At 51.2% G+C, this 20,037-nt stretch overlaps 9 protein-coding genes across 9 annotated transcripts; 7 read left to right on the top strand and 2 right to left on the bottom strand.

Moving 5' to 3' along the window:
• Positions 1 to 297: 297 nt before the first annotated feature.
• Positions 298 to 1,392, top strand: IAQ61_006176 (uncharacterized protein; the record flags this gene model as incomplete). Its single annotated transcript, XM_003835746.1, has 1 exon — positions 298 to 1,392. One exon carries the CDS (start codon positions 298 to 300, stop codon positions 1,390 to 1,392), a length of 1,095 nt encoding a protein of 364 aa, XP_003835794.1.
• Positions 1,393 to 1,689: 297 nt separating this feature from the next.
• On the bottom strand, positions 1,690 to 4,172 carry IAQ61_006175 (uncharacterized protein; the record flags this gene model as incomplete). The annotated part of the gene is made up of 4 exons (XM_003835747.1): positions 1,690 to 1,815; positions 1,867 to 2,697; positions 2,747 to 3,979; positions 4,029 to 4,172. The coding sequence occupies 4 exons, from the start codon at positions 4,170 to 4,172 to the stop codon at positions 1,690 to 1,692; spliced, it is 2,334 nt and encodes a 777-aa protein (XP_003835795.1).
• Positions 4,173 to 4,424: 252 nt separating this feature from the next.
• On the top strand, positions 4,425 to 6,315 carry IAQ61_006174 (uncharacterized protein; the record flags this gene model as incomplete). The annotated part of the gene is made up of 4 exons (XM_066097085.1): positions 4,425 to 4,617; positions 4,677 to 4,943; positions 4,999 to 6,100; positions 6,153 to 6,315. The coding sequence occupies 4 exons, from the start codon at positions 4,425 to 4,427 to the stop codon at positions 6,313 to 6,315; spliced, it is 1,725 nt and encodes a 574-aa protein (XP_065953077.1).
• Positions 6,316 to 6,852: 537 nt separating this feature from the next.
• Positions 6,853 to 7,927, top strand: IAQ61_006173 (uncharacterized protein; the record flags this gene model as incomplete). Its single annotated transcript, XM_003835748.2, has 5 exons — positions 6,853 to 6,915; positions 6,975 to 7,065; positions 7,121 to 7,146; positions 7,295 to 7,804; positions 7,856 to 7,927. 5 exons carry the CDS (start codon positions 6,853 to 6,855, stop codon positions 7,925 to 7,927), a joined length of 762 nt encoding a protein of 253 aa, XP_003835796.2.
• An 821-nt stretch (positions 7,928 to 8,748) lies between these two features.
• On the top strand, positions 8,749 to 10,121 carry PGK1 (phosphoglycerate kinase; the record flags this gene model as incomplete). Its single annotated transcript, XM_003835749.2, has 3 exons — positions 8,749 to 8,814; positions 8,888 to 9,305; positions 9,355 to 10,121. The coding sequence occupies 3 exons, from the start codon at positions 8,749 to 8,751 to the stop codon at positions 10,119 to 10,121; spliced, it is 1,251 nt and encodes a 416-aa protein (XP_003835797.2).
• Positions 10,122 to 10,160: 39 nt separating this feature from the next.
• On the bottom strand, positions 10,161 to 10,934 carry SEM1 (26S proteasome complex subunit). Its single transcript, XM_003835750.2, has 3 exons — positions 10,688 to 10,934; positions 10,482 to 10,584; positions 10,161 to 10,422 (listed from the first exon to the last, which is right to left on the bottom strand). The coding sequence occupies exons 1-3, from the start codon at positions 10,818 to 10,820 to the stop codon at positions 10,395 to 10,397; spliced, it is 264 nt and encodes an 87-aa protein (XP_003835798.1). The 5' UTR covers positions 10,821 to 10,934; the 3' UTR covers positions 10,161 to 10,394.
• Positions 10,935 to 11,530: 596 nt separating this feature from the next.
• IAQ61_006170 (uncharacterized protein) lies at positions 11,531 to 14,079 on the top strand (the record flags this gene model as incomplete). The annotated part of the gene is made up of 6 exons (XM_066097084.1): positions 11,531 to 11,615; positions 11,664 to 11,681; positions 11,739 to 11,815; positions 11,882 to 11,948; positions 12,001 to 13,957; positions 14,019 to 14,079. The coding sequence occupies 6 exons, from the start codon at positions 11,531 to 11,533 to the stop codon at positions 14,077 to 14,079; spliced, it is 2,265 nt and encodes a 754-aa protein (XP_065953076.1).
• A 1,128-nt stretch (positions 14,080 to 15,207) lies between these two features.
• On the top strand, positions 15,208 to 15,810 carry IAQ61_006169 (uncharacterized protein; the record flags this gene model as incomplete). The annotated part of the gene is made up of 1 exon (XM_066097083.1): positions 15,208 to 15,810. The coding sequence occupies one exon, from the start codon at positions 15,208 to 15,210 to the stop codon at positions 15,808 to 15,810; it is 603 nt and encodes a 200-aa protein (XP_065953075.1).
• A 500-nt stretch (positions 15,811 to 16,310) lies between these two features.
• On the top strand, positions 16,311 to 17,864 carry IAQ61_006168 (uncharacterized protein; the record flags this gene model as incomplete). Its single annotated transcript, XM_066097082.1, has 1 exon — positions 16,311 to 17,864. The coding sequence occupies one exon, from the start codon at positions 16,311 to 16,313 to the stop codon at positions 17,862 to 17,864; it is 1,554 nt and encodes a 517-aa protein (XP_065953074.1).
• Between the last annotated feature and the right edge of the window lie 2,173 nt (positions 17,865 to 20,037).

The raw sequence follows: 20,037 nt of genomic DNA, 5'->3' as shown, positions 1-20,037 counted from the left end.
CCTCAGCCTCATGGTTGGAAGGTAACATGTCAAGTTGTACACGTATAGTCGCTTGGAATGGAAACTTACATTATTTGAGAATCCTGTCCCCTTCTCCATATAGCCAAGGGAAGTAAATATCACAGTCATATGTTCTCCCTGGACAGTTGGACTGACTTCAGGGCTTATCACCCCACCTTTAGGTAGCGGAACCATCCGACAAATCACGCTATCTGCCTACCACAACAGTTTCATGATCAACATCTTCAATTGACAACTTTGCAAAAGAAACCCAAGCTGCTCCTGGAAGTATTCAGAATGAGGCCATTGTACATTTCGCCACCGCTTCTAAATTCTGCGAATCCTTGGTGCACAACTTTGGAGCAACTTGAAGAACTATACAACAGTTCGTATACCGGTGCCGTCACCACACGAACATCTCTTATCAATGGTTTCCCTCACAATCCCAACATCCACCAATTCACCTTTTATAACCCAAAAACTCTATCTGCCTCCGAGCCCAACAAAGACCAAGCACGCACTCAGGACTCCACGGGTAGTCTCAACACCCTCGGCTACTCCCCCATACCTTTGCAAGGTTATCTAGACTTCATCAGCACTATCAACTCTGGCCTAAGCGACCTAAAAGAAGGATGCCACTACAAGCCCTTTGTGATATCCGTCACCGGATCCGTCGAAGAAGTAATCGAATGCTACAAGCTCATCTCATCGCATCAGCGAAGCGTGCGCATGGTACTCGCTATGGAGGTGAACCTCTCTTGTCCGAATATACCTGGCAAACCGCCACCAGCATACTCTTCCCCTTCTTTGCTCAAGTACCTCGTGGCCCTGAAGAAGAAATTAGGAAGCCAGTTGGAGCCACTTGAATCCTCACATCCACATGAGGGACATGTGCATGTGCCAATTGGTATCAAGACACCGCCTTATACGTACCACGACCAATTCCAGGGGCTGATTGATGCGTTGTTGGCGAGTGCCAAGGCGGAACCAGTGCACCTCCCTTGTCCGATATCGTTCATTACTGCTACAAACACGTTGGGCTCATCACTCTTGCTGGCGCCGACTACCGAGAATGCGTCTGGTGCGTCTCACTCTGTTTTCCATCATACGCTGGAGTCTGCAAACGGGACGGGGATCGGCGGGCTGGCTGGCGCCCCGTTGCATCCCTTGGCGCTAGGCAATGTGTATACGATCAAGGGCATGCTGTTCCAACACAAGGAGCTTGAGCAGATCCATATCATCGGCGTGGGTGGGGTGGAGGATATGGATGGGTATAGTCGTATGCGGGCAGTGGGAGCAGCAGCTGTGGGTGTTGGGACTGCGTTGGGAAGGAAGGGTGTCATGGTGTTCGAGGAGATCGGGGCGATGTTGGGGAAAAGCTCGATATCGTAAATGCAATGGAGCATGTATTAGGATAAATAAATCTAGCTCTTTATAGAACAAAATGTGAGACGACCACTCGCGCGCGGAGCTACGAAAAGCCCGACTCCGAACTGACGCCGGTTGAGCAAGCATGTGTTCACCACAAAAAGGCAATGTTTGGCCAAAGAATAGGGAAAGAAGAAAAAACACTGTTCGCCCCAGATAATGAGGGAAAAGAAGATACTGTAAGCAACTTACTTTTGAACCATGCTCCGCTTCACAAAGAAGTTGGGGCATTTGCGCACGAGGTAGATATCAGACAAGCACCTAGTCTTCTTCAATCTCCCCTTCCTCGCTGCCGGATCGAAGAGCTGCATCTTCTTCTTCCTTCTTGGCGGGCTCAGGAACGGGCGTCTTTGACTTGCGGTCAAGACGAGGTGAATAACGAGCGCGCTGTTTGCTTAGCATCTACATGGTTAATCTTAAAGAGGCGATGTAGCTTACCTTGACATCGCGATCACGTCTGCTTGCACTCTCGTTGCTGTCCCGGCGGCGCCTTGCTGAAGAAGTGCGACCGCCACTGTCACCATAATCCAATAGGGGGGCGCTCATTTCTCGGGGGTCAGCCCTACTGACATAAGATCGCTCACGTTCCACTTCACGTTCGCGACGTTCACGACCATAATGATCACCTCCAGGACTACGACGAGGGCGTTCGTAACGGTCATCGTCCCGTCGCTCCCGACGAATCGGCGGAGGGGACAAGCCTGTTATGTCGTTGACCCGGTAACGAGCCTCCCTGTCTTGTTGAGCTCGCCTACGCTCCGCTGCGTATGGGTCATGTTCAGGTGAGCGAGTACGCGTACGATGACGGCGGTGGGAGTCGGAATGTCCGTTGCGATACTCACGGTCTCGCTCGCGCCGATCCCTGTCACGGTCGCGATCATCACGCCTGCTTCGATCACGTCGGTCGCTTTCCTTCTCCTTCAGGCGACGCATGTACTTGTCAAATACCGATTCGCGGAGGGTATCTGATTTCAGTGCGCGATACTCGTCTGTCTTCTCAACGCGGGGACGTACCACTTCCCAAGTGTCTGTAAGTAGCACCGGCGGATCAAGCCGCTTGATGATGGAGCGAAGTGCGTCCATGGCATAGCGTTCATTATGCTCCTCGTCTCGACGTTCTTCCTCTTCTCGCTTCTTCACCTTTGCAAGAACGTAATTGTAGATACTATGCATCGACTGTTCGTCAATGTTAGCGGTGCGAGAATCTGTACGCATGACACTTAGGAATTCTTCGACAGGCGTCGATGTTGTAACCTCAAAGCGTTGTTGCTTGTATTCGTTAGCCAGGTTCGCATGTCGTCTCGGAAGGGATATTCACCTCTAGTACATCCAGTGCACGGCGACGCAGTGTACGGAACTTGCCCTCCTCCTCCTCCAATGCGTCCCAGAATAGCTCTACAGGGGAAGATCCCCCCTGTCCAAGCATTGCAATATAGCGTGGATCATCCTGAATGCTATCATGGATATCTTTCCATTTAGTGCCGGCTCGGAGCTTACCACTGTCCCTCAGTTCGCTCAGGAGGGTGATGAAAGCGTCTCGATTCTTGCGCTCCATTCGATGCTTGACGCGCCTGTCAGCTTGTACTCGGTCATTGTGTTCGCGCTGAAGCTGCCTAATGTGCTTCTCGAATTGGTTGAGCACATCGATGCGGGTCAACGTCTGGAATCGCTCGCTGTGAAACTCGTCGCTCTTTTCAAGCTTCTCTTCAGCTGCCTGCCAACGCGTGAAGGGTTCAAGGTCCAAGTCTTTCATGAGACCAAGAACCTCGTCTAACGCCGACCGTCTGCTTTCAGCCTCTTCTTCCTCGTGTGCTTTTTTCAGCGAAATAATATACTCTTCGAAGAGTGAGCGACGCTCGGTATCATCCTTGGCAGAGCGGAATATGGTCTCTTCTTCGATGATCGGCAGAGCCGTCCTCCAGCGTGTGTAGTACTTTATCTCAGGATGCGACTGAAGCATAGCTGTGAAGTCAGCGCGCAGCTTGGCCTGGCGCTCCTGCTCCTTGTTCTTCTCTTGGGCGCGCAAGTCTTCGCAGTATTTCCTGAACGCGTCCTCGCGCTTCTCTGCATCTGGAATTGCACGCCAATTGGGATCGTGGATACCAGCACGAACAGCCTGCTGCCAAGTCCAATCGGGTTGGGCCTTGATCTGCTTGAGCACTTTCATGAAGGCAGCCTCTGCTTCCTGAGGAGTAGAAAACTGGAGCTCCGAGCCAGTGGTAAAGTTGATGTTCGGTCTGTCACCGCCAAAGCCAGACTCACGATCCCGGTCGCGGTCGCGGTCACGATCACGATCGTGTCTGTCAGGGCGGTACTCATCGCGTTCAGGGCGACGGTTATCGTACGTAGGTGGGTGCGCAGTGGGTCCAGCAGCCCAGCCTGACGGGCCTGCGGGTGGGGGACGTTGCGGTGGATGGTCAGCTTTGTATTGATCGATCTTTTTCTGGACTACGTCAGGAATATCCCACGTCGTCTCTTTTGTCTGAGTGTGGTAGAAGTAGCGCCTTGCGTTGACTATCTGCGTGGCCCAGCCAGTTCCTATGATCGCACGCTGCATTTTGTTAGCTCACGATGTTACCACGAAACAGGAAAGCGCGCACCTCGACTTCGTCTTTGAGCTCGTCCGGCTTCTCCCAGGTAGTCTGCTTTGTTACGGCGTTGTAGTAGTACTCTTTCCCGTCAGCCGAGGCTACAGCCTGCCAGGCAGATACTGGTGGTGCCATTTGAGGCGGATACCCGTTCATTACGTTGGTAGTTGTGTTGTGGTCGCGTGTTAGGTGACGGTGCTTGTTGCAACGATTTCGCAGTGGAGCTAAGTTTTAGTTGCACAGACCAGGCGGACAGGTCGGGGGCCGGTGGTCTGTGCAACAAAGACTTGGCAAGTTAGTATCCACCCGTGGACACTTGCACGTGAATCAAGTCCACTACTGAGGTACCGATTCCAAGGCTGAGAGTTCCAACAGTCATATATTCTGGTAAACCGTACGTTGCTGGTGATGCCGGCAAGTACCATTGAAGCGCAGCCTCGTGGGAGTGCAGACTTCGTCGAAAGCTCGGTTCTGGAAGCGGTTGTACCTGCTAGTCTTGATATCGACTTCAAAGACGCGCTCAGCTCCTGGGATGGGGCAGTGGACCAGGAGAGTGGCTCCATATTACCATTCCTGCCGCAGAGACATGTACTTCTACTTGGTATGACAGCTCGGATGTATCACTTTCAACATGTCTCTTACTCATGCATAGGCGTCTAGATGAATTGTTATCAGTATACGTTGTGTTTCGCACGCCCTTGCTAGAAGAAGACATTCTCCGATCCTATCTTACCAGATTGCTGGTGCATGTGGAAGCATATGCTTTTAGTACTGGGCCACCACAGGACCAAGAACCCAGGTCTGCACCCCCAAAGGAACTCATTCATTCAAGCACTTTAACAAGCGCGAGTGAACCCCAAGTCCTCCGCCATGGAGAAGGGGACCGCGCCTATACTTATGCAATCTGGAAAGTGGATGTATTCATATGTGAGATAGCAGCCATGGCCTATCTTATAATTTTAATGAGGCTGATCAAAAGTAGCCCGGCCCCAAGGCAGATTCCATAAGCCAGCTATTTACTTTCAGCCTACAGCCACTTTCAAACCTGCCGAAAAGATTGAACAGGATTCTACGGAGAATGAGTATTTGCCAAGCCGAGTTCCTGCGGCATTGAACCTGCTTCAAGCTTTCGAAAATGATCCAGCCTTGGATGGTGTACAGCCTCTTTTATCAGCGATGCGTATTAGCAAGATCACTCCGAACGCCCCAGTTGCGAAAGAGATGGTTCGTCCGATACGCAGCGGCCAAAGGCTTCTGTATCGAGTATTACCAGCACTCGTTTGGCGAATAAGGTACTCGCGGGTCCCAGCGTCAGTGAGCGACATGTCCCTGCTCGCATCTGTGGATCTGGAGGTTGCCCAATTTGCGACTCATGATGTGAGGATCAAGGACGTACGCCTCAAGCTGAATGGCGGCGAGGTCGAGACGATAGCTGGTTCCACAGATGCGACTATAATCCACAAACCGGGAGATCAAATGACTTACACCTACAAGATCAAGCCCGACATTGGTCCCGATGGCACCCCATCACTTGGAAGCAAAGGGCACTTCTTGGCCTTGAGCATCAGTGCTATCGTTTATATAACAGGTGCTTGTAACCCAGCTATATCCATCGAGTGGAAAACGCCTGTCGACTTTGTCAATGAAAAGAATGCAAGCGCTATCAAGACTGCTCATCGGCTGAGCAAGCACGCACCGCAAGACCCAAAAGCTACGAACCCCGATGCGTTGCCTGCTCACGGCATGCAATCGCAACAGGAGCTGGATGCTCAGAGTAAGCTCATAAATATCACTCTTACGATCTCCGGACCGCCGCAAGTACGAGTCGGCGAGATATTCACTTGGGATGTCTTCATCATCAATCGTTCAGACAAGACACGGAAACTAGCGATACTGTCCGTTGCAAAAAGGAAGAGAGACTATGAGGGACGCCCAACATCATCAAAGGGAGATGGACATGAGGCAGATACGGGAGAAATCCTCACACCTGCTGTAATTGACGAGAACGTCGTGTATGCAAAGCAAAAAAGTTTGAAGAAGGAGACAGCTGAGCTGGTCTGCTTGACGACGGATATCCGATTAGGGTCAGTAGTCCGGTATACCCGATTTTCCAGAGACCCTAATAACTTTGAATAGGTCTTTGTCGCCGGGCTCGTGTTATACCGCCAGTTTGAAGTTCCTTGCACTCTCTGCCGGTGTGTTATCTGTGGAGTCTATCCGGGTGATCGACCTCGCAACGAATGAGACCGCAGATATCCGTGAACTCCCAAGTATAATAGCGGTCAATAAGGACAAATGAGAAGATGTTGCTGACAGCATGCTGTGCATTGCGAACCATGAATAGTTACGGCGTTGCAGAAGGCACAAGAGCCGGTGATGTGATTATTCTGTACAGGAAATCTGGTATTTGCTGGATAGGTCCAGCTGTAAGACTAATTGAGTCGTCTTTAGAAGAAAAACAGATGGTCAAACGTGCTGACTCTAGGATGCGGTTCAGACGTAATTATGCGATGATCTGATGTGTGAAACGTTTGTCATCCCTGCGACATGGGACTCGCAGTTTCGGGCCGTCGAATGGCATACGCCACCAGTCCTCATCCTATTCCTCCGCAGGAGACCCCAGATAGTTGCCAGCCGAGCCCCAAGTCCAACTTCACTTCAACATCGCCTCGAAGCATAGTATCTAGAACGTGATAACTCAACTCACTGCTCTTTGCAAGGACCATCACAGGTGGCGCTTGATATCGCGATTACACACGGACCTCTGTACTACGACGTTTCGCGGACGTCATCGCGATCATCGAGCTCCGCTGACCCTCTGTCAACACACGACACAATGAACAGCTCCAGACAGAGGTTGTTGTACCAACTCAACAGTCGTTGGATATATGGCAAGATTGTGAGAGACCATGCTTACCCTTTCTCATGGCCACATACTAACCTTGCGCCTCTGAATAGCCCCTCCTGCACGCCGCTGTCTTCCTCATTCAGATGGCTGCCGTATCGCTGCTTGTGCGCAAGTACAATCATTACTATGCGCAACGACCAGGTAGGACATTTTGAATTATCATGGCGTGTACGCGCAAATGCTGATTATCTACCAGTGCTCACGACGATGATTACCAACGCCGTACGTATCCGCCTTCCATCCGCCCTCCCTCGTGCGACGCATCCACCTCTGCAACTCAGGTTGCGTGCATCAGCTATTATCGAAATACTGTGTCAATACGATATGTTCAGGAGCACATAACAAGTTGGTAGGCTAACATCCGTCTTAGGTACTAGGTGGCATCGCGGACACAGTCGCTCAAACACTGACCGCTATCCGGATGCGCGCAGTTCGCAAGGGAGACAAGGACGACTTCCTGGCAATCGAGATTCACGACCTGGACCGAAGAAACCCCTTCAACCACAACGACCTGATTCCTGATTCGAAGAAGTTGCCGCCGCCATTTGATTTTGAGCGCACCACAAGATTCATGTCGTACGGTTTCCTCATGTCTCCCATCCAACACCGATGGTTTAAGTTTCTATCTTCGACTTTTCCTGTCACAAAGTCTGCGACATGGCTACCTGCTTTGAAGCGCGTGGCTTTCGATCAGTTCCTGTTCGCACCAGCTGGTCTCGCCTGCTTTTTTACATTCATGACAATTGCTGAGGGTGGTGGAAAGCGTGCTGTGCAACGCAAGTTCCAGGACGTCTATGTGCCAGCTCTGAAAGCCAACTTTGTGATCTGGCCCACGGTGCAAATCATCAACTTCAGAATCATGCCAATTCAATACCAAATTGTAAGATTGGACTTCCCACTTGTCTATCTAGCGGGGACTGACATCGTGTAGCCTTTTGTCTCCACAGTTGGTATTGCTTGGACAGCATACCTGTCGCTCACCAACTCTGCGGAAGAAGCTTAGATGGTCTCGTCGAACGAATTTCTTTACAATACTGCGTCTGCGTACATGAACCGTTTGGTCTTGACGATTTGGCGGTTCTTTCCATAGGGTGCGCAAGGCGGTGCCACACTTGGAGTAATTTGGCGCTGGGCATTTTCATGGCGTCTGGGTTGTGGGTGTTTTGCCAGATGTTGGTCCTGGTTTCCTTCTTCTCTACCACTGTTGCTGGAATGACATGTACTATCTTTAGTAACTTTTTTTTTGAAAATAGAGAATGTACAGGCAGTTCCCAGAACAATGAGCGGTATGTAAGCTAAGGGACCTCGTGAAGAGTCTTGAATACTTTCTCGTCTTGTGTCTTCCATTTGGAGAAGACAAAGCGAGCGATCTTGTCAAAGGCCAGTCGAAATGTGTTGTGACATTAACATCACGCAAGTTCGCTCCCGGCCGCGGTGAAGCCCATGCCTTGGCCGAATGCATCGGGACTGAGCAGCTGAGCAGTGAAAAAAGATGGCCAGTGTTTCAAAATTTGCTAATTGGTTTATGGATTCGGGAACATCAGGGTCTTCTTGCTTTTGCGTGATTCGATAAGGAGAGGTGAGCTCCATGCCCCGCGCCTACCTCATCATAACCCCACTAGAGGCCGCGCTGTTCTGAAGCTCAACAAACAGTAAGCGCCTGGAAGTTCTTCTGATCTTCTACATAACTCTGACAGTAAGTTGTTTTTTCTGTTATCTCGCCCGGAATTCCATTGCTCGACCTACAATCACAGTTCTGACATCGGAAACGCACTGTTGAGCATTACATTGACGCGAGCCAGCACAGTATACTACACCTCCAACATGTCTCTCTCAAACAAGCTGTCAATCGCCGATGTTGACCTCAAGGGCAAACGCGTCCTGATTCGAGTACGTTATAGTCATGACTAACGATCCTCTGTGCTATTTCTGGCAAGAGCCTATTTAATAACACGCTCAACAGGTGGATTTCAACGTCCCACTCGATGGCGACAAGATCACAAACAACCAACGCATTGTCGGAGCTCTCCCCACAATCAAGCATGCGATCGACAATGGAGCCAAGGCTGTCATCCTCATGTCGCACCTCGGCCGTCCGGACGGAAAGCCCAACCCGAAGTACAGCCTCAAGCCGGTTGTTCCCGAACTCGAGAAGCTGCTTGGAAAGAGCGTCACTTTTACCGGTGACTGTGTTGGCAAGAAAGTAGAGGAGACTGTCAACAGCGCTAGCAATGGACAAGTCATTCTATTGGAGAACTTGCGCTTCCACGCCGAGGAGGAGGGCAGCTACAAGGATGACGAGGGCAAGAAGCAGAAGGTTGACAAGAGCAAGATTGATGAGTTCAGGAAAGGATTGACTGCCTTGGGAGACATCTACATCAGTAACTAAGCCTGAAGACGCAACAAGAGAGCAGTACTAACATGATACAGATGATGCTTTCGGTACCGCCCACCGTGCTCACAGCTCCATGGTTGGTGTCGATCTTCCCCAAAAGGCTTCAGGCTTCCTTGTCAAGAAGGAGCTCGACTACTTCGCAAAGGCGCTCGAAGAGCCCAAGAGGCCCTTCCTTGCCATCCTCGGCGGTGCCAAGGTCTCAGACAAGATCCAACTCATCGACAACCTGCTAGGCAAGGTTGACAGCTTGATCATCTGCGGTGGTATGTCATTCACATTCAAGAAGACACTCGAAGGTGTCAAGATCGGCAATAGCTTGTTCGATGAGGCCGGCAGCAAGACAGTCAGGGATCTCGTTGAGAAGGCAAAGAAGAACAATGTCAAGATTGTTCTGCCAGTCGACTACATCACAGCCGACAAGTTCGACAAGGACGCAAAGACCGGCTACGCCACAGATGAGGAGGGCATCCCAGATGGATGGATGGGTCTCGACTGTGGCGAAAAGTCAATCAAGTTGTACAAAGAGGCAATCAGCGAGGCAAAGACCATTCTTTGGAACGGTCCAGCCGGAGTATTCGAATTCGACGCCTTCGCAAAGGGTACTGAGGAGACGCTCGATGCGGCTGTCGAGGCTGCGCAAAGCGGTAAGATTGTCATCATCGGTGGTGGTGACACTGCTACTGTCGCCGCAAAGTATGGTGTCGAGGACAAGCTGTCCCACGTCTCGACTGGTGGCGGTGCGTCGCTGGAGCTTCTTGAGGGCAAAGACCTGCCTGGTGTGTCTGCGCTGTCAAGTAAGTAAATCACTTGTCGCGCGTACAGAAAACGAAATGCTCAGGATGTGCGAAGGTATATCCTCGAGGTTATGATTATGTAGCTATAGCCTTCTAGTTTAACACAACTTGATTAGACTGTACTTGACATGATCATGCAAGCCAGCTTGACTATCGTCTTGATGCAACTCATGGTGGCTTATTCGTAACATGGTGGTCATTGAGGAGGTATCTTCCGCACGCTCTTCTAAATGTTGATATCGGCGGTCTCGTTTGCGTAGCCGTGTATCGAAGCATCTTTCTCATTTACCCAATTTCTTGAGTTCCTCCCTAAAGACCCCGTCAGTCAACTTCCAATGATTCGTATATTTCGAGTGTACCCCACTCACCTCAGCTGTACCGAGAAATCCTCATTCGTATCATCGTCATCCCAGCTCTCTTCCCACAAATGTGCGTTGCCGCCAGGAATCTGTGTCTCCTCTTCTGTCCAGTCTATAATCATGACATATTATTAGTCCCGTTTTATAGGTTCGGGAGCGTTTTCCTGAAGGGAAGGGAGATGATGAGTGGTAGGAGGAGAGTGTGATGAACGCACCTTCTACGGGGAAATCTTCAAATTCATCGTCCTCTTCTAGTTGTGCGGTTGGCTTCTTGTCTTGGGAGAGTGGCTGCTCGCTGGTTTTGGAGTCGTGGGCTGTGCCTTTTGTGTCTTTTGGTGCGTTGGACATGGTTGTGTGTGGGGTGTAAGGGGGCCCGAGTGTGGTTTGGGGGAGTAAGGTGGGTATGGAGTTCGGTGTATAGTGTCGACGTGGGCTTCGTTGCTTGTTCTGAGCTTGGTGATGGTGGTTCCGGAACGCACTCTCAGCACGCACGGCGGACGCGGCGAGAGCTTACCTACAAGGCTTAGCGTTGTTGCAAGTGTCACGTGCTGTCGGATGTGCTCTATCTAATGGCCGCGGGGGACCGGCGGGCTATCAAACTGTCCGTAGATGATGCAGCAGGGTCTCTTGGTTCTGGACCATCTCGGATCAAGATCTACAGTACTATCTAGGTATGTTGTTCTACAGTGCATCAGATTTATGCACTGACTTGTACTCTAAGAAAGGACATTCTTCGTCCTCTTTCGGAGTATCTTCATTGCAAAGTCCGGACTAGGGAAGAAGGATGACGTACTCATTGGCCGCCCGGACGAACGTAAAAGAAGCAAACATTGAGCTTACCCAGTCCTAGTCAATTTACTAGCCTTGGGAGGTGAATAACATTTAATTGACACACACGCGTGTTGGTACTTCGTCTCGCTGCTCCGCCCTCTACGCGCGTGCATTTGATTATATATTCGTCTTCAGATGTCCGCTTTACGCCGTGTCTCTCTTTGAAGTATTGATACATTACCTACCCCGCCATCGAGTCCGACCTTTGGGTGTAGAAAGACTACACGATGCTGAAGGTTGGGGGCTGGCTCAAGGGCCATAGTCCTGTGCACACAAGCAAGAGCCTGAACGCTCTGGATGAGCTTGCCCAATGTATGTGGGCTCAGAAAGCCTAGGCAGAGCGCTACTTACCATGTTCAGTACAGGATGCGATGAGCGGTATGCTATCTGAGTCGAAATGAGCCCTAAGCCAGGACTGATCATATGCGACCACAGCCGTCACCCATATCATGGCCGATGATGTGGAGACTGCAGAGGCGAATCTCAGTAAAGGCACTTCGCCGTTTCACCAAGTATGCACAGCCGGTTTGGAGGCGCGTGGAGCGTACTTGCACAATACAAGGACTGATGCAACGTAGTTGGGCGTAGGAGTATGTACTTTCATGAGGGCTACCCTAGGTTTCGAACAGGAAACCATGCGTGAAGGTTTGCACATAATTTTCTGAGCGTGTTGGCAGTTGGATGCTTACATGTGCAGCGGCCAACACTCTTTACCAAGCCGAAAATGCCGCCTACGAACAGCAGCGACGAGTTACCAAAGATCCCAACGCCTACCGCTCACCGATTTACCCTCCAGGGACTGAATACGCGATTTGCCAGGCAGAGGCTCAACTGATGAGCGCTATTGTGGGTGTTCTGAATGAAAGCTTGACGGAGGCGATCAAGAGTTTCTACAAGCTGAGGAAGGCATATCTGGCATTAGAGGCTGTAATGGAGAACGAGAAGAATTTCTTGAAGGAGAGGAGCGTGAGCAGTGTCAATTCTGTGGACTCAAAGGCTCCATCAAAGGCCGACTCAGTTCGGTCGAACAAGGCTAAAAATCCCGCTGGAGTATCTGCTCCAGCATCGACCAATAGCCCCAAGCGGAATCAGGAGGTGGGAGCTCCAGCGGGTTCAAAAGAAACAGCAGAGGCTCCACAACAGACTTCTGGCTCCAGTAGTGATGATGATTTCGACTTTGTAGATGCGGAACCGGATCGTCCGGGGAACGAGACACCCTTGGAATATACAGGCCATTTGAACATCGCAACAGCCCAGGGTGGATCCATCGCACTTGACACCGAGCAACGAAAGTTAGGTACAGAGGCTAACACTGCACCTAATCTTCCACCGCCCAATGAGAAGCCATCCGAATCTGTACCCCAAGTCATTGAAGACTTTGAACAGCTCACGTTGAACGGCTTGGGCGGTCTGGAAGCGGATATCGCTACATTCAGCGACCACCCTGTAGACCAGTTCATACTTTCAGGGTCTAATTTCTGCTTCGGTATGCTCCTACTACTTCTCTCCTTCGTACCACCTTCTTTCGCCTCCTTGCTCAAGATTGTGGGCTTCAAAGGTGACAGAGACCGTGGTATGGCATTGCTTTGGCAAGCGACCAAGTTCCACAACATCCACGGTGCAATGGCCGGTGCAGTACTTTTGGGTTACCTCAATGGCTTCACGAGCTTTTGCGATATCTTCCCCAGCTCAGACGATGGATCATATTCCAAGGAGCGATGCGTGGCTTTATTGAAGTACATGCGTGGGCGGTATCCCAAGAGCCACATCTACCTGATCGAGGAAGCCCGTATGCTAGCTGTCGACAAACAGTTGGAGAGTTCCATCAAGTTTGTGGAAAACGCAGGTGAATCACCCCTCAAGCAGCTCGAAGCACTTGGCTGGTTCGAGCGGAGTCTGAATAACATGTACATTCACGACTACGAGAAGACCGCATTCGCCTTTCAAAAGTGCATTACGCTCAATAACTGGAGTCATGGGCTTTATTACTTCATCTGCGGTGCATCCTACGTCGAGCTCTACAGACGTAATAAGAACGCAGATCCAACGGCGGCGAAGAAGCACGCGGCAGAGGCAGAGAAATTCTTCAAGCTCGTCGTACCCAATACTGGAAAGAAGAAGTTTATGGCGCGCCAGCTACCTTTCGACGTCTTCGTCATCCGCAAGATCCAGAAGTGGGAGGCCCGCGCCAAGGAATGGAAATGTGACTTCATTGATGCAATCGGTGTCTCCCCACTAGAAGAGATGATATACTTTTGGAACGGGTACAAGAGAATGCGCATAGACCATCTCGAAGTCTCCCTTCAGAACCTGGCTTGGAGCGAATCCGCCGCCAATCCCTTCTGGGAAAAAGAAAGTCAAGACGAGCACGCCATCCTAACAGTCTTGCGTGCTGCTACGCTCCGAAACATGGGTAGAACCGCCGAGGCCAAAGCATTGTTGGAGAAGGACATTCTGCCAATTGATAGGACGCTACTGAAGGGCAATCTGAAGGATAACTGGACCGCGCCTTGTGCGCGTTACGAAATGGCTGCGAATCTGTGGCGTGAGGCGGATGCAGATGGGGATTCAGAAGCGCATATGAAGACATTGAATCAGTGCAAAGATTGGCTAGAGGAGGTGACGAGGTGGGAGGCGTATGATTTGGATGCGAGGTATGTTTTCCCCTGTTGCCCTAGATGAAACTATTCATAGAAGCTCATGATGGTTATACAGAATCGGTATGAAGATCACGACTGGTAAGGAGACGTTGAGGAGATATGGGATTCAGTGCTAGATTTTAAATGGAGAAGGTAAGGATTTACAAAGTATAGCATGGGAAAGCGTGGGAGTTTGGAAACTGTGTGTTCGCGCGAAGCATCCTATACAAAGGCTCATCATGTATAAAAGCTAGCCATAAATTTCCATGACGTACGCGTACACATGGATTGAAATCTGGCGAGTAGTTTATCGATTGTTTTGGCTTTTGTGCCTAAGTTGACACGTAGGAGAGATACACGGCATCTCTTCCTCTAGCCTCTAGTGTTCAAGACGGAGCTATAGTGCCCGTTATACGTAGCTTGCGGGATCATGCCTCCTCTTGATCAAGTTTACAGCAGTGGATTGCGAATCTGTAAGTGAGTGGTCTAACGTATATTATAATAAGCGCTATCCCGAGGTCAGTTCTCACGACATGCCTTGACTAGCACTCATAGCTCCCTGCCAATAAGTAGCAATCCCTAAACTATGCTACGAGTTGGGCTTTTTGAAATCATTTCGCGTGTTCGCAAACAGAGACGTCAAGCTACCTATGGTAACGCGCATGTCTACAATAGCTAGCAGGGTCAACAGCTATTCTTGTTCTTTCCGAGTGATCTCTAGCACCTGTACTGAGGTAGTCACTGCTGCAGGTAGGGTGAGATACGTCCCAACAGGCACTAGTCTGGTGGCTTGATAAGGAGACCTTTGGGTTTTTCCTCCATCTCTTCTCTGATCAATTAGTTGCTCGATATTTTCGGTACAACTTTTAGCTCTGTCATCTTAGGCCCCCAAATAAGGCCCTCCATTAAGGCCCCTCCATGAAGGGCAGATCTGAAACGATGACCCGATACATGTCATTGCTTCCTTTACCTTGACGGTCAGCGTGTAGGATTTCGAGCCTGTATGACATCTAACCTGGAAAAGTTGCGTGAAAGAGGCGAAGTCTTGTCAGCCATGGTGCAGTTAGTAGGATCTGAAATTAGACCAGACTGTACATAGGCTGTGGAATGTATATGTACATTGCAAGCCATACTAGCCCCCAAATTTGTCGGACACAGCTTATTTCAACAGAGCGCATCCCCATCTACGCACTTGCCTCTTCTGCCACTTTCGCCATACTACTCGCTGGCCATTTTCTCTGCCTGAATACACGTAAATCGCGGCAATGTCCGCCGTTGGTCTCACCAAAAACGCCACCGTTTTCTGTCCCCGAGATGGTTCCATATGGTATGCTTGCGATTCTGGATCCCGATTCGTAGGCTGCTGCAAGCTGAAGCCATGTGAAACTGGCTGTGCAGAGGGATATATTTCTCCAGCTTTGATGGCAGCAGATGACACTGGGCAGTTGCCAGACCCGGCGTGTCCGATTGGTGCCAATTCTTACACTTGTTCCATCAGAGGGCTGGCCTTTTTTGGATGTTGTGCCAGTAATGCATGCAACCCAGGTGGGTGTCCTCCTTCAGATGTCAGATCGGCCTTCCTGGAGCAACCGCACGAATTAGAGACCTTTCTCCGTGCTTCGCAGCCTCCTTTGCCCGAAATATCCGCTGGATTGGTAGCAGATGGACCGCCGAAAATCTTGCCTGTCCCTCACAAAGGTTCAGAAAATGGGCATCTCCCAGCCTGGATCGTTGTGGGCCTGTGCATGGGCCTCCTTTTGATTCTTCCTATAGTACTGGGCATATGGATTTGCGTTCGACATAGGTTCGGTGACGAGAGGGATCACTCGAAAAGCGCGGAATGGTATTTTCCCTTTCTACGGCCCTAATGGAATCTGCATTAATGACATAGGGTAGGATTTCTTTGCCGTCATATCCAGAAAATGGTAAATCAGGAGAGGCACAAGACAGCAAAACTCGACGGCCGTACACTGTATCAAAAGATATTTCTCGAATAGGCCACATGACGCTTGGGGTGGTGTTAGCGAGTGGACTCGTCACTCTCGGTGTCTCTGGATTTCTTAGTTTTCTGTGGTTTGGGGACAGTTATAATACCAGCTGGCATAATATCCTGCTGAGTAACTGGGCAACGAGAGCTGTTTCCATCTCCGCTTTACTATTAAGGACATCGGCGGACTTTCAGGCGGCCATTGCATGCAGCATAATTGTCTCGTTACTTTTGGAGTCCCGGACTGGAGTACACATACCTCATCTGGCCAGCCTTTCCCCCCTGCGTACAGGATCAGCGAGCCCTGGGACTTTGGTCTGGTTCTTGATGCGAGATTTTTGGCGTGCAACTAGGAAACACGCACGAAGTCAAGTGTGGGGAATGATTTCATGTGGTCTACTTTTTACCACAGCCGTCCTCCAATTCTCATCTACTCTGCTTCTGACAGATTTGAAACCCGGTGTTCTTGGTGGCCAGACCGTCAGGGCTCAAGTGAGAAATGGCCTTTCGTATAGAGATGTAACTCGGAGAATTAAGAGAGACTCGGCCTGGACAACAAATCCTCCGTTCTATCCCTCCTTTGGGGAATACTGGGAATCAGGCCAGGGCTATGAAAGCGGTATTGACGACACCGGAGTCCTCCTACGAACACTTCTTCCGTACGCCACCGTGGAATCTCGGCAGAACTTGCGCTCTTACCTCGGCAAGGCTCTCGTTCTGGACGCGAGAGTCTCCTGTCAAGCCCCAGGCATCACGCTGGGAAACGACACTGGGCATTTTGACATGTTGACGGGCGGGGTGAATGCAAGCAAAAACGCATCTTTGCTACAAGAGATTACAGCAGCAACTTTCTCCTGTGCCATTGCCGGGCCAAACGATTACACGCTATGCCAAATTGGCAGAACATATCCTTGGTTCATGGGGTCGCTCAAAAGTCAGTTTGAAGACTCGACAAGTTTTGGGACTGCGTTCCTCGTCATCAAGGGAACAGGCGGAACATTGCCGTCCAAGTCTGATGACGGGTCAAGACTAGATTGGTACCGCGATCCTGGGGAAGAGTGGCTCAATGTTCAGTTCGCCAATGGTACAGGTACAGGCGCATCTCTATCACTGTGCTTTGCCCCCTGGGATGCATCCATCCTGGATGTTGAGCTTTCCAGTACATCGAATCGAACGGAGCCATTGATTCAATGGTGGGAAACGTTCAAAACCTCGGACATTTTAAACCATCTGCTACCTCAACGGCGGGCAAAACGCCAGATACTTGAGATGGCCAAGCCGCACAGCTTCCGTGGCGATCTGCCACCCAAAGAGGAGCGCCCACTCGTACAGAGCGACGCATCAGGTAGTTCTGCCGCGGGGTACGGGGCCAACACGCCGCTGCCAGAGAACTGGAGTATCTTCCTGAACGGTCAACCTCTGATTACTACGCTCAATAACTTTTCAGAGGCGCCGACACAAACCATTGCCGCGGACCCGGCACTGGCAGCCATTTTTGTAAACACCATGGAGTCTACAGGATCGGTGGCTTGGTCGCTATCCTCTCTGATTACAGTGCTGTCCATGTCGAATTACTACAGCCAACAGCCTGCCTTTGATCGTCTGGATAATGTCACCACATCATTCTTCACCACCGTTTTCTACCCTCAAACGAGACTTGGGCTGATGCTGCTCATGTGGACCTTGGTTGCACATCTTCTCATCGTGGTGGTGCTGGTCATATTGTTCATCCAGAAGACACACCTGACACTGCTCGGCAATGCCTGGTCCATGTTTCTGCAAATGGCCAACTCGAGAGACTTGATGGCGTCGCTCAAGGATATGGAGCAAAAGACGGATGCTATGGTTCAGGAAGAGATGCAACAGACCGACATTGCAGGGTTGAGAGCGCGGATTGATAGGAGGGGGGATGGAGTCGAGGTGGTGTTGTCATAGTGGCTATAGATTCATGTCTTTGACAGGGCTGTCTGGGGCTGTTTATGATGGCGGCAGGGTGATGTAGTACTGGAACTGGGTATTCATGGCTGGATGATGGCGGATGATGGATGATGGATGATGGATGATGCAGCATGCCAAACCCGATGGGAATGAGGGGATCTAGAAGTGGGGGGGAGGGGGACCCAGCAGGTGGATGCCATCTTCCACCCGGATGATCCCGTCCCCACATTGTGGAGGGGTGAGGGCATCTGTGTAGGTCTGGCAGCCATCTGCTGGCAGATGAGTAGGGTAGGTATACAGGTAGGTACACGGGTAGCTACCTACAGTACCTACCTAGCCTACAAGGACACAGTCTGGATCGTGCAGGATGAGTGATCAGGGTCTACCTTGTATGCTCCGTTTTTTTCCCAAACACAAGCTTGGGCTCTGGCATATGCGACCTCCTCGGCCGAGGCGAGGCTCAGGGCTCTCTCGGTGGGATTTGCTGCAAGCCACGTTGGTGCGAGGGCGTCTGTGGGTTGAAACAGATTTGCGCGTGCTCTTGTGGGTGGTGAGGAAAAGGTGAAATGGGTTGTCATGGTAAGCGGATGGTCCATGTCTCCTGTAGAGTACGTTGTATGTTATCAATGTATCCGCCAATATCCACACCTGGGCGTCCGCTAATTCCCTACCAGGGCCTGTCCTGTCCTGTCCTGTCCTGTCCTACCGGTGGCACGGATAGGCAGCAGCGGGCAGGTCGGAAATAGCAGATCGCTGGCTGATGGTATTGTCAAAATAGATACTGTATGCAGGAGCAAGGAAAAGCACAGCTGGGGAGCCCATGATCTGGAACAGGCCGAGATGTAGTGTATTACTCAGTCGGGTTTTTTCTTCCTCCTTCTTCCTGCATGTGCCGTGTGGTGTGGTGTGGCTTGTTCGGGCTCGGAGGTGCCAACGGGCTGGCGTCACGGGTTGGAGACAAGAGGTCCGAGTCTTCACCGAGATGGGGTAAGCGTCCCCCACAGTCAAGAAGAGCATCCTTCTCCTCTTCCTCCACCTCACCTCCACTGGTTCAGTGCGGTTTGCCCAGCTGCAGTCCTTTTGACACACCCGTGCTACTACATGGGACAGGGTAGGATGGTACACTAAAAAGGACATGCCGCACCTGCTCAGTGCAGCCTTACTGGATCTCCCTATTGCTGTACCGAGTAGGTGGTGATGTGTACCATGCCCATTTCCACTGCCTTGCCCTTGCACCGAACTCCGGTCACCCATGTCCTTTTCCGTTTGTCCAGCTGAATTGGCCAATGGCTGTTGCTCACTGCTCACTGCTCACTGCTCACTGCTCAGCTCACACACTTGCAGCTTCCACCCTTTTCTTTGTCACCACCGCACAAACGGAGAGAGGAACCGAACAGCCTCCTCAGGCCACTGGGCAATCAGCCAACCCCGCCAGGCCAGCGCGCCACAACCACACTCGAGCATGCACAGTACCTTCTCGTCTTCTCGTCTTGACGGCGCACCCATGTCTTCTTCGAGTTGGTCACCCATCGGAGCTAGTTTCTCGTCTCCCGTCTCCGATGATCGACTCTAGAGACTGCAAAGCAGAAACATGGTGAGCGGCCCTGAGTGTAGACATCACGTGTGCGTGTGTGTGTGTGTGTGTGTGTGTGTGTGTGTTCGTGGGCCCGAGAAAGGCTTAGCGGTTCGGCTACGAGGTCCAGAGAGTTCCAGGCTGCTGATTGGCAGCCTGTTTTCCGGACAACCAATCAGGCCACAGCGACGGGAAACCATTTCCGCGCTCGCCCTTCCACCCACCAAGATCCCGCTCCAGACTCGATCTCGCTTTCTCGAGAGCTGGGGAAGAGGCCAGCCATGCTTCGACTGCGCCTTGAACCCCACATTCTCCATCGCTCGGCCGTTCCAAGTCTGCCACCCCCCCTCCCCCAAGCCAAGACGAGAGCGCACCTAAGATTCAGTCCAAAGCAGCGCTGTAGGGCGCATGTCCTTGACCCATGGCTTGGCGCTCACGGGCCTGCTACGGTGCATGACCACATGTGATTATGTCGTCCGGGTCAGCAGCGATGATGGAAGAGCATTCTGAAGAGAGGGCGGCTCTGTGCACGTGTGCAAGCGACCACAGTTGACATGCTGTGATATACCTACCTACCTAGCTGTCCCTTTAGCTGAG

The sequence above is a fragment of the Plenodomus lingam genome, assembly GCF_022343315.1.
Source record: "Plenodomus lingam strain CAN1 chromosome Unknown contig_23, whole genome shotgun sequence".
In the NCBI taxonomy this organism is placed as follows: Eukaryota; Fungi; Ascomycota; class Dothideomycetes; order Pleosporales; family Leptosphaeriaceae; genus Plenodomus; species Plenodomus lingam.
The sequence above is the reverse complement of the archived record's forward strand: the minus strand, read 5'-3'. Positions and strand labels throughout refer to the sequence as shown.